Raw genomic sequence first — 13,459 nt, 5'->3', positions numbered from 1 at the left:
CGCCATATCCACTGAGACACCGCGGCGGCTCCATTTTCCAACTTTGCTTTTAGGGTACAGTCAAGGTATCTATCATCTCACACAGCTGCTGTCACTATGAAAACTAACCCTCCCACCGAAACGATCTCGAAGGCGTACTCGCAAATCAGCATCATCATCATCACCGGCCCGACTACGCCCACTGCAGGACAAAGGCCTCTCCCATATCTCTCCAATTAACCCTTTCCTAAGCCAGCTGCTGCCACCTTATCCTCGCAGACTTCTTAATCTCATCCCCGCCCACCTAACCTTCTGCCTCCCCCTGCTACGCTACCCGTTCCCTGGAATACGGTTATCTTGCCTGGCCCATGCCCACTTCCTCTTGACTTCAGTTAGGATGCCCTTAACCCGTGTTTGTTCTCTCACCCCTTCTGCCCACTTCCTCTCTCTTAACGTTACACCTATCGTTTTTGTTTTCTTTCATAGCTGGCTGCGCTGTCCTTAAGTTGAACCCTTTTCGTTAGCCCCCACGTTTCTACCCCATAGGCGAGTACCGGTAAGAAAGCTGTTGTATACTGTTCTTTTTAGCGATATTGGTAAACTGCCATTCATGATCTGAAAGAACCTGCCATATGCACTCCACCCCATTCTTATCCTAGTTATTTCGCTCTCGTGATTAGGATCTACAGTCACTACTTGGCCAAAGTAGACGTATTCCCTTAGCACATCTAGCACCTCGCAACCAATAGTGAACTGCTGTTCCCTTGCGAGGCTGTTGAACGTTACTTTGGTTTTCTGCATATTAATTTTAGACCCACAGTACTGCTCTGCCCGTCTAACTCATTGATCATGTTTTGCTCTTCATCTGCAGAGTAACTTAGCAAAGCAGTGTTGTCACCGAATCGCAGATTGCTAAGGTAAGAAGGATCTTTGATTCTGCTGTTTCATTCTTATGAGCATACGCATGCGTGCAGGTTTTATTGTTTTAGTCGCTCAGAAATTAGCGTAATCGATTAGTTTTATTTATGCGCTACTAATGTTCAGGATAAGCCCGCATTTTTTGCTCACGTTTTTGCAATGCACGAGACAAATACGATATGCCAGAAGTCTATAACGTTTATCCAACGGTTTCCATTTGCTGAGCATTACAGGGCGAAACAGGGTTTGCTGCGTGTTCCAGACGTTCTTGAGCTACACTCAATTACCTTACTAGTAGCATACGCATGTTACGAATACATTTCATACTGAGGTCTAGCGCGCATAAATGCCAGTCACTCTCTTTGCACCATGTCATGTAGAAGACTACCCATTTGCCAGGGCTATGACATTACACTAGTGATTTTTTTGCTTCCTTTTTTAAGGCGGAAGCATTTAATGCGTCATCGTTGTAAGCAGGAAAGAAGGAGTTGTCCACAGAAATGTCACGCTTTTCAATTGGTCGAAATGGTCGTGACGTCACAGTGCGCGAATTTCAAACGGGGTCAATTGTACTTTGGCTAGTAACCATGCAACCAATTAAAGGGATGGTATGGTGATGCTCCAAGTAAAATAAATAAACAAATGCATCCGAGTTGGAAATTGGTCGAGTTGGGGGATCGAACCAGGGTTTCCGCAGTGCGAGACGAGTACGCTATACCACTCCGCCATGCCAGCTCGACGGTTTGGAACGAACAAAGGCGCGTCTAGTGAATACGGTGTTTTCGTTCACTCCCGTCTTCCTTCCCGTTACGGCGAGGTTTAGGTGTCCACCAAGATATGTGAGACAGATACATTGCCTTCAGGTGTCCATCGAGACATGCGAGACAGATACATTGCCTTCAGGTGTCCATCGAGACATGCGAGACAGATACATTGCCTTTCCTCAAAAACCAACTTTACCGACGAGCAAGGCGTACAGCCGAACGGGCGATGGCGTTCCGTAGACTCCCTGGCAGCGTTGCAAGACACTGTCGCGTTCCACTCTTAGAGGCGATGATTAACATCTTAACCACACATCAGTGACACAACCAGCACCACCGAGCTTAAGGCTTCCGACTCACCGCAATTTAGGTCAACAAAGCGCCCCCTGAATTTTTGTGGTGATCAAATATATGTGCAGTTTTTTTTTTTTTTTTTTTGTCTCGTAAATGCAGTGGATAGATTCGCTGTGTCCGTGTCCTGCCAAACATGATTTATCGCGCTTACACTGAAAGCCTTCGGCCGCTATCTGAGGCACAAAGATATCCTCATATCGTAAAGTACTGCCGGATAGAATGTCAGCCTGAAATGCGAAAAACATGCCGACTTTCCCCACAGCTACGAAAGCAAGTTCCGTGCTTTCCCTCTGACGATGCGGGCGTCTAGTTTTGTTTAATTTCTTTTTATCCTGCAGATGTCATTGTTCGTGCTTCTGAAATGTCAACAGCAGACTATACAGAGATCGGACTGCTGCCAGTCGCCGCACAATAACAGGAGATTAATGTTCCTTCAACAAGGAAACCATAGCGCTGAACGCAACGATGCCAGGGATCTGGCACCGCCAAGCTTTGTTGACACGATACGTCATTACCAGGAATTAGTGACAGAGTCAAGCCAGTGCCGCTAAGCCTAGCGGCCTATCACATTCTTTTCTCAATCGGTCGTTGTCTTCTTTTCTGACGTCACAGGTAATCTCAACACGCTATTTTTTAACGTTCAAAACCATACGCCACTTGGTGGCAGTCAAAGGAACTAGAAACGCTTGTCCGGTAGTCATTACCAGGACGACATCAGCACGCAGACTGCACAGAACTCGAACGTACCGCCGCCCGCAAAATTAACGCGAATGCTCCAGCAAATAGCTTGGACTGACGCCAGCGCCAAAGAAGCGTTGGTCGCGGCGTGTTTGCGGGCTGACAATAGCGACGCGTGCAGTGTAGCATCGTCTCGAACCCGGTGGCCAACGCTCAGTGGCGATGATGTTCAAGAGGCTGTCTCGTTCCAGTCTTAGAGGCGAAGCTTAACATCTTAACCACACATCAGTGACACAAGCAGCAAAACCGCGCTTAAGGCGTTCGCCTCACCGCACTTTAGGTCAACAAAGCGCTCCCCTGAATTTTTTACCTGCGACACGAAGCATTAGGTCATTTAATTATTTGGCCAAGCAAGCCGCAGACGCTGACCGCCATTCCAAATCTTCCCGCAAAGAAGGTGGTTTAGCAACACACCGAGCTGACTGAAAGCAGACAACATAATGAGCTCGGCCGAAAATCCTCAAGACCACGTGTACCCGGCCATATCTGGCCGATACGCCGGCTGATTGCCGGAGTTTGCAGGCCGTCAGAGCGACCGAGGAGCAGCTGCACAGGCTAATATACGCAATCATCGCGCCACGCTTTCACCAGACCCGACAATCAACTCAGTCAAGCAAAAAACAAAAGAAAAGAAAAGAAAAGAAAAGAAAAGGCATGTCCAACCAATAAGAGGTGTTCCGCTTCTCGGAAGATCCCCAACGTGCGTCACACACCGCAGACGCCCGCGGCATCTCGTATGATGTGCGGCAGTAAAAGCTAAAGAAACAGCCGGTCATGTCTGCGTCCACGCCGTCACGTGCTTTTTCCGCGTGCTGACAAGCCGTGTACTCCGCCTGGCGTACATATAAATATGGCCAAACTACGCCCGCGCGTACACTCGGACCAGACGTGGCCCACGCGTTGCCTGGTGTTGCAGTCTCTACGACCCAGGACGGCAGCGAAACGTGTTTTGTACGGGAAGGCCAAGCCATGCGCGTATACAACCAGCTACGCTGTCTACACGGACTCTCTCTCTCTCGGCTATAGTTTTGTCCCTGAGGCTGAAAGCGCCCGGCTTTAAGCAATAAGATGGCTGGGTGATGGGTTTTAACGTCCCAAAGCGACTCAAGCTATGAGGGACGCCGTAGTGGAGGGTACCGGATAATTTCGACTTCCTGGGGTGCTTTAACGTGCACTGACATCGCACAGTACACGACCCTCTAGCATTTCTCCGCCATCGAAATGCCACCTACGTGGCCGGAATCGAACCCGCGTCTTTCAGGTCAGCAGCCGAGCGCCATAACCACTGAGCAACCATGGGGGCTTTTTGAGTAATAAGAGTCAGCCAGGGAGTACTGGGCGGTAACTTAACGATTAGAATTAAGATTATCCAATGTAACAGATTTTTCTATATGGGAGCAGTACAAGCAGGTGCATAGAACTCCCGATGTATATAAAGTGTTGCCAAAAGAGCTGCGAGACCTTTCTATTCCAAGCCACGAATGGTGTGTGCCCAGTGGTAACGGGAGCCGACACGCCGTAACAATTACGCTCTGTGCACTGTCTTCTACCCTTAGTTTCCTTTTTTTTTCCTTCCCCGTATGAGAGGTATGCCAGTTTTAGATCGATGCAGCGCTCCAGAAATAACGTCACTGCGTGTTGGAGGTACGCATACAATGAGCGCGATTTATCTTAATTTGTCACCGCCATTGCCGCCAATCGGGACAGTATGCAGCCGAGCCCTTTAGAACGCTTAGAGGTCGTCTACCCCGCGCGCTGTGATAACGCCTTGGAACGGATCGGAAGGAAAATAAACGGCTCGTATTAAGAGGACCGCCAATAATTTGTTGGCCCGGAATCTTGAAGATTACTCGAAGATCACGCAAATATCACGTATACGGGGCCAAATATTTACTATGGACAAGCAAATAACTAATTATTGTCACCGGCCTTTGAACTTTTGCGCTGGAACTTCAGTCGAGACGTCGGGGATGTTTTTCAAACCAGTCCATTCGCACCAAGCTGGTGGAAAAGACGAGTATCGGCTCGGCATGGCGAAACGGTCAGTTCGAGCCGGACTGCTTGGTCGGTTAATCGCTGTTTGCATCGCCCATTCCCTCAGAATTTGCTAACGACCTGTTGCATCTATTACAAAGAGCAAGCTGGCACCTCAGCCTCATCCAAAATCGTCACACCTATGCTGCTTAATGCGCCGGCAAAGATGCTACGAACCTCGCGTTACACAGTAGCAGCCTATATGACGCTGCGGTTTCCAAGCGGGGCGCACAGTCCCATAAAAATGCGTTTCAGGCTTCAGACCTTATCTCAGCAATTATATATATACAATAGCACCAATTCCTGTGATATTGAAAGCTGAACACGAAACTGGTTGTGCCTCGAGCCATAAAACGTGCCAGCTGCTTGTGCAATACGAATCAAGGATAATATTTACAGCTCACTCAGCGAGGGTACTTATGCTATGTCTTGAATTAATGGGGCCGGTTGTTCATGATCGGAATTATTTCCTTGCGGCTAGGCGACATTGGGGCTTTCACCGACGGAAAAGAAGCACACACACTAAATTAGCAGATCTATAGCGTATACGTATACGACCTTAACATTTTTTGGCACGGATCCGAACGTTGTACTTAGAGTTTCTGAAGCGTTTCTGAACGACCGCGATGGCGGGCTTGATTACTGCAAGGGCGCACACAGGTGGGAGGAGCTTTGAGGGCTTTCATATATTCCGCGTAATTACCTGCAGTGTTCTCGAAGTTGAGAGCGAGCAGACGTGCGCCGTCATCCCCAGCGAGTTCAGACGGCGCGGCGCCCCACAAGACTCTCGAAGGCTTTCGATAAAGTACCGCATCATAAGCTTCTTTTTAAACTGCGCAGATTAGGAATCAGTGAAAATATAGTACTAATTGGATTCAGGCTTATCTAAATAACCGCTGTCAAGTTGTCAAAATAGAAAGCACAGTATCAGATAGGCGTGAAGTTCTGTCGGGGGTTCCACAGGGCTCCGTTTTAGGTCCGCTTTTGTTTTTATTGTATAAAAACGATATTTCTGCTATCGCTGAATCGCCTGTCAGAATGAAACTTTTTGCGGATAATTGTTTAATTTACTCTCCTGTAGCTTCCCCGGCAGATCAGATGAATATAAATAGGTGTCTTCAGTCGTTAAACTCGTGGTGCCTGAAGTGGGGTATGGAAATAAACTACCAAAAATCTAATTACATGCATCTAACAAGGAAGCAGAATGTTATGACGTTTCGATATAATATCAGTGAAAATTTTTTAGACGAAGTAAAGTGTCTCAAATACTTGGGAGTGACTAACAAATAATCTTGACTGGCGCACCCATATTGAAAATATCTATTTAAAAGCCTACCAGAAGCTATGTTTCCTGAGGAGGAAGTTGCCGAATGCGACGAGAAATTAAATTCATCATCATTTATTCTACCCTTAAAGGCCTCTGTTGAGGCATTACAAGGGGGGGGGGACAAAGATTGCGTACAATTGATTGCGTACAAGACGTCCGTGCGGCAAATCAGAGTACGCAAGTGCAGTGTGGAGTCCACATAAAAAGGGTTTAAAACTAAAACTGGAAAGATCGCAAAGGATGTCAGCACGTCTTATGTGCTCTAAATACCGCCGCACTGACTCAGTCACAGCAATGCTAAAACAGTGTCTGTTAAAATCACTAGAAATAAGAAGAACAAAACAGAAATTGAAACTTTTTTTTCTGATAATGAATGATAAAGGTTGGTTGGTTTATGGGGTTTAACGTCCCAAAGCGAGAGACGCCGTAGTGTAGGGCTCCGGAAATTTCGACCACCTGGGGTTCTTTAACGTGCACTGACATCGCACAGTACACGGGCCTCTAGAATTTCTCCTCCAAAGAAATTCAACCACCGCGGCCGGGATCGAACTCGCGTCTTTCGGGTCAGCAGCCGAGCGCCATAACCACTGAGCCACCGCGGCGGCAATAAATGATAAAGTAGAAGTTAATAAACAACACTATGCTGCACCTCCCCTGAAGCGTTGCCCACGAAAAAATCACAGTAAGGTATTACAACCTATTATTGCATGTACTGATGTCTATCGCTACTCCTTTTTTCCCGATGCAGTAGACATTTGGAATCAACTACCAAGCGACGTTGTGGACCAAACAGATCTAGAAAATTTTGAGATAGGTGTGAACACGTTCCCGCAGGATTGCTGTGCAAATCTGTAATTCTGTGTTATTGAGTGTTCTTTAGCGAAGAGAATTGAACTGCACTTGTATTTGTATATGTTTCCCTCTCTGTAATGACCCTCATACAGAGGGTTAACAGTATGAATAAATAAATAAAAACAAGACGGCGCGGCACCCCATAAGCCGGCGTAGCACCCCATAAGCCGGCGTAGCACCCCATAAGCCGGCGTAGCACCCCATAAGCCGGCGTAGCACCCCATAAGCCGGCGTAGCACCCCATAAGCCGGCGTAGCACCCCATAAGCCGGCGTAGCACCCCATAAGCCGGCGTAGCACCCCACAACACGGCGTAGCACCCCATAAGCCGGCGTAGCACCCCATAAGCCGGCGTAGCACCCCATAAGCCGGCGTAGCACCCCACAACACGGCGTAGCACCCCATAAGCCGGCGTAGCACCCCATAAGCCGGCGTAGCACCCCATAAGCCGGCGTAGCACCCCACAACACGGCGTAGCACCCCATAAGACGGCGCGGCACCCCATAAGCCGGCGCGGCACCCCATAAGCCGGCGTAGCACCCCATAAGCCGGCGTAGCACCCCATAAGCCGGCGTAGCACCCCATAAGCCGGCGTAGCACCCCACAACACGGCGTAGCACCCCATAAGCCGGCGTAGCACCCCATAAGCCGGCGTAGCACCCCATAAGCCGGCGTAGCACCCCACAACACGGCGTAGCACCCCATAAGCCGGCGTAGCACCCCATAAGCCGGCGTAGCACCCCACAACACGGCGTAGCACCCCATAAGCCGGCGTAGCACCCCATAAGCCGGCGTAGCACCCCATAAGCCGGCGTAGCACCCCACAACACGGCGTAGCACCCCATAAGCCGGCGTAGCACCCCATAAGACGGCGTAGCACCCCATAAGACGGCGTAGCACCCCATAAGCCGGCGTAGCACCCCACAACACGGCGTAGCACCCCATAAGCCGGCGTAGCACCCCATAAGCCGGCGTAGCACCCCATAAGCCGGCGTAGCACCCCATAAGCCGGCGTAGCACCCCACAACACGGCGTAGCACCCCATAAGCCGGCGTAGCACCCCATAAGCCGGCGTAGCACCCCATAAGCCGGCGTAGCACCCCACAACACGGCGTAGCACCCCATAAGCCGGCGTAGCACCCCATAAGACGGCGTAGCACCCCATAAGCCGGCGTAGCACCCCATAAGACGGCGTAGCACCCCATAAGCCGGCGTAGCACCCCATAAGCCGGCGTAGCACCCCATAAGCCGGCGTAGCACCCCATAAGACGGCATTTCATGGAGCGATGTCTGGCCGCCACCGATTTCAAAGACAAATTTTGAAAGCTATCGGTGCAATGCTGTCACTAAGAATAACAAGACACGAAAGGCGGGAGATTATTAAGGCGACCCAAGCCGCACGTGGCTTCGTATTGACCGTATACGAGGTCTCTCTTCTTTCTCTTCATATCTATATCTGTCTCCTCACTGGACCAGTCACAACCTTTGCCTGTGCAGCGTTGCGCCAAGCTTTTTTTAAGTGTAGCACAGTGTCTCGTGAGGGGAAGGGGAGTGGTAGGTGCTTTCAACTTTGCCGACGTCGCGCTGAGACCTTTCGCCGCCATCGGACGACATACCTGGAATGGTCCTTTATAATCTGCTTGTTCGCAGCTGTGATGTGTGCGGAAAGTAGAAGGAAGAAACGGTGGCTGCAACGCTATCTTGGCACTCGAATCAGCATCAAAAGGCCGAACCGCAGCGATAATCGCAATTCTGTGAAGACGTCTGACACTTGAATCCGTGAATGTAAAGAGCTGAGCGCAATCTGAACAAGCGGTCAGAATAGCTTGCGAGACATCTGACCTTTTGAAGTGGTGCTCAAAACGATGATATACAGAAACCGCGAAGAGCGCTTGGTACCTCCAGCGTAGATTTTTAGGATTTTGAAAACCCACGCGAGGTTGACTAAGCGTACTCTTTGTTGATATGGTGCGACTGGAAGACTAAAGATGAGAACCTTCATTAAATCGGTCAAAAAAACAAGAACGCAAGTTTGTCAAATGAACTTGCATATGAATGTCTTCACAGGCAGGCGCCCTTTTATTTTATGAAAATGCTTCCACTGAAGTCGAGATATGAACGAGCAAGCTTTAGCCCTTTATTAAACCGCAATTTTGTACTGATTAAAATTTCTGTGCCGTATACGAATGAATTATATTGGTGGCACACTTTTTCCTAACGTTCTCAACGTTCTCCAATGTGGTCCGATGTGGTCATACGCTGGTTCCTAAAGCGACCGTACGACCGTCCCTTAAAGGGATACTGCATTCAATTCTAGGCGGCCCAGTTTTGTAATGGAATGAAAGCTGGCGTTCCTGAGTCGACTGAAACCACTCCCGTTTTTTGCCCGAAGCCTGCGGAAAGCACTTTTAATGGGCGGGTCGAGAGTCTAATGCTGCTGCGGCGCCATTTTGGCAAGGTGTTGATCGGTGTAACTCGTAAGACGGCCGTGATCCCTTCGGACCTCTGCGCATTCGCAGGTTATAATAGTCGCAAGCATTTGCCGCAGCGCCTACATGAGCGAATGTGGAAGTTTCGCGCGCAGCTTATTTCGTGAAGAGACCTGGTTAATCTGTAATAGCGCAGCCGCCTATATCTTACATTCCTTTCTGGCGGCCAGCCTTGAGATTACATGCCTGTCATATTTCACTGCAATATCTGAACGCGTAGTATCATGACCTTGAACGAAAAATACTGAGCACGTGCACGAAGACAAAAAAAAAACAGTGGAAAAGACAAAGAAAAAAAAAGACGGCGAAGACAGTTATTACGACGCGAGGTTTGTTTCATTGACGGTGACACAGCCATGCTTTCAGAGAAGGGAAGGGCGATAAAGATAAGGTCAGATATGTCACGCTCTGCAACGAGTGATTTCTGGAAGGTTTGGTTTGTTGGGGTTTTAACGTCCCAAAGCCACTGAGGCTATGAGAGACGCCGTAGTGAAGGGCTCCGGAAATTTGGACCACCTGGGGTTCTTTAACGTGCACTGACATCGCACAGCACACGGGCCTCTAGAATTTCGCCTTCATCGAAATTCAGCCGCCGCAGCCGGGATCGAACCCGCGTCTTTCGGGTAAGCAGCCGAGCGCCGTAACCACTGAGCCACCGCGGCGGGGCTATTTCTGGAAGGGTTCTAACCTCAGTCCTAGCTGCCAAACTTTTGTACATTGAGCTCCCTACCTGGTTATTATTTTTTACATCAGTCGAAGTTTAGTTAGCTGAAGTTAAATTAATGTACATTAAGAACGCCCTGTCGAGGAGCCTGTATTTACAACAAGGCCACAGAAATACTCACCCTAACTTTGCCCCTTGAAATAAAGCCAACGTAGCGCCCCATGTTTATAAATAAATAAATAAAGTAAGCGCGTGCAGTTCGTCAGCTCGCTGCTGACATATTCGTAGTTCTAGCTAATACATCGATGCAGCGTTCCAAAAATCTTGCAGTTACTTCTGTTTATCTTTAGCGGTTTAATGAATGAAATTAACCGCTTGTACACTCCGGCATCAAATAGCTGCTCTTGATCGTTTCCGACCACACCTTGGCCGCCCACAGACGTCGCCAAGCCGCTCGCCCTCAAGCGTCCTTGGTTGCGGCAGCAATTCTTTCCTGTCCTCCGCTGTCAGCAACGAGGAGGGGGGGGGGGGGGGGGAATCTAAGCACACACCGTCGTCGCGAAAGCACAGATCATGGTTTAGGTTTATGCGGGTTTAAACGTCCCAAAGCGACTCAGGCTATGAGGGACGCCGTAATGAAGGGCTCTGGAAATTTGGACCACCAGGGGTTCTTTAACGCGCACTGACATCGCACAGTACTCGGGCCTCTAGAATTTCGCCTCCATCGAAATTCGACCGCCGCGGCCGGGATCGAACCAGCGTCTTTCGGATCAGCAGCCGAGCACGATAACCACTGGTTGGTTTGGTTTATTGGGGTTTAACGTCCCAAGCAACTCAGGCTATGAGGGACGCCGTAGTGAAGGGCTCCGGAAATTTTGACCACCTGGGGTTTTTTAACGTGCACTGACATCGCACAGCACACGGGCCTCAAGAATTTCGCCTCCCTCGAAATTCAGCCGCCGCGGCCGGGATCGAACCCGCGTCTTCCGGATCAGCAGCCGAGCACCATAACCACTGAGCCACCGGGGCGGCTGAAAGCACAGATCATGATCCGAGCCCGGACTCACGACTCAAATCATGGTTTGAATGTGAGCCCGATTGAGTCGGCCGACCTGTGCCTTGGTGACTAACCCAGGATAGCAGCTAGAAGCGGAGGGAGAAGGCGCGGCCTTTCCTCCTCTCCTACAGTGCAGGAATAACTCATCTTGCCCTTACCTCTCGCTCTGCCCGGAAGATGTTTATGCTAAGCCACAACTGTCACCAGCTTCAATAAATTCAATCAGAGCTTGTTGAACGGTGAGGCAGCCTAGAGAAGGGGCTTAAACTATAGCGTGGCGACCACTGTACGACGAAAGTTTAGTCAGCGGAAATAAACAAACATTTGCATATCCTTGCGTCGAACAAAATAACAACTGTCATGTCCTTTCGCGAAATATTTTTGTGAACTTTGGGCATGGAGCAATAGCACCTGCAATGTGTATCTTCCTACATTTTGGAACAAAAGCGTGTTCGACAGCATAATTGTACATAACGAAAATGAAATCGAACTGGTCGTCGTTCTTCGCCGTGACATATAACTTGTGCACACATCTTTGCCCAGGTAGCACCGATCCTTAGAATAATGTCATAAAAAATGTTATGGAAGTTGCAGTAACGTGTCATGTTATATTGGAACGCTATATTAAAGTTAAAAATTAGCATATACCATTATATGTTATATCTAGCACGCTTCAAGCAAACATCGTTTTAATGTAGTCTTTTAAACATTATAATGCTTGAATCACAACTATAAAAGAACATCGCAAATATACTTCATGCCCTGGATCCCTTCACTTTTCCCACTGCTCTTATATTTTACATGTTTTTCAACTAGCAGCACTCTGTAAGTAAACCTCATAGATTGTACCCGCCACAGAATGCATGAACAGCACTATTATTTCGTTAGAAAACTAGGCTTATTATCAGTTCACCACTACCACTCATGGGACACCCCTCAGTAATGGGTATATAAGCTTAACTGCATGCTATCAGTTCGGAGGCGAGTGTATCAGTTGCATGCTGTGCTGTATTGTGGAGCTGAAATGTCGTCCTCGTTGCTGGTCCTTGCAAAGCGTTAAATTGTGTACCTTCGCAACTTGCGGGTCTGCATGCTCATGCAGGGTTGCTTTACGATTTTCGAGAATGTTACATTTATGTAGCTTAAAATGTTTAGGTTAACAAAATATTATTCCAATGTTTATTTCTAGCATTACAGAAACTTTAGAAAAAAAAAAGGACATTACGAAGATTCAAACAATGACCAAAAAAAAATGTAACGTTGTGATGTTTCGGTGCTCGGCCAGTACGTAAGGCCATTGCTCGCGGCTGGTGCAAGCTGACACACGTCGTTTTTATAACAATAGGCGCCAACAATAGGTACATCAGTAAAGGCGATCGTTCTGTGCAACGCAATGCTACGGTTTTCTTTTTTTTCGTGCAGAACAACAGCAAAAGCCGCCGGGACCATAGAGAATGCTCTATGCGTAAACGAAGACGAAAAATGAGGACATCATCAGCAGCTAATCACCAGGTGCAGTGTGCAGAATGGCCAAGGGCGTCCGCAGAACTTTTTCCAGGGGGGTGCACCCGATGGCCGGTTATGGGGGAGGCGGCAGCTATGTAGTTGTTTTCTACTAGTGCATAAATAATATCCGTAATTCCAAGGGGGGGGGGGCAACCGCCCCCCCTTGCCCCCCCTTCCGGACGCCCATGAGAATGGCTACGCTGTCCTGGTACAATTTAGCTCACCAAAGGTGCAGGTTGAAAAAAGCGCGCGCAAAACGTAGAGCGATAAACGAACGCCGGTTGGCGATGGATGGCAAACGTGCATTGACCTTTTCAAAGCCACCTTACCTGTGCCTGTCAAATTTGGCGAACTGCTGCCATTCCTTGGGGTTGCTATTGTACGAGGACATCAGCTCGTGCACGTACTCGACGTTGATGTGGTCGGCCTCGAACACGCGGTGCAGCTCTCTGATGAGGTCCTTCAGCGAGGCCGCGCACGGCAGCTTGGACGAAACTGGGGCGCTCCTCGGCTCCATCGGATCACAACACGCGCGCGTGTTCGTCGCCGGGGATTTTGAGCGCTTCTGGATGGCGCACAATTTTTTAAAGGGCAAGAGAGCGGCTGCACATGCTCGAGATAAGCCGTGACGTTTCCGACCGGCTGTTTCACTTGAACCAATCACGCACTACGCGTGCCTCACGCGTGCGAAAGGCGCGCGCGAATGCATTCGGTTTCGGTTTCGATGCGGAGTCTTGTGGTAACCCTACTTGTTTTATGCTTCCAGAGTTTACTTCATTTC

At 49.0% G+C, this 13,459-nt stretch overlaps 1 protein-coding gene across 1 annotated transcript in view; it reads right to left on the bottom strand.

The window, feature by feature from the left end:
* The window catches only part of LOC149339684 (cysteine dioxygenase type 1), a 70,056-nt gene extending 56,793 nt beyond the window's left edge, over positions 1-13,263 (bottom strand). Inside the window, exon 1 of the mRNA XM_089548372.1 lies at positions 13,008-13,263. Within this exon, the coding sequence (XP_089404498.1) occupies positions 13,008-13,195 (188 nt within the window). The 5' untranslated portion in view covers positions 13,196-13,263. The remainder of the gene's footprint in view (positions 1-13,007) is intronic.
* Between the last annotated feature and the right edge of the window lie 196 nt (positions 13,264-13,459).

The sequence above is a fragment of the Amblyomma mixtum genome, chromosome 6 (genome assembly GCF_055824585.1).
Source record: "Amblyomma mixtum isolate Tamu chromosome 6, ASM5582458v1, whole genome shotgun sequence".
Lineage (NCBI taxonomy): Eukaryota > Metazoa > Arthropoda > Arachnida > Ixodida > Ixodidae > Amblyomma > Amblyomma mixtum.
This window is presented reverse-complemented; position numbering and strand designations above follow the sequence as displayed.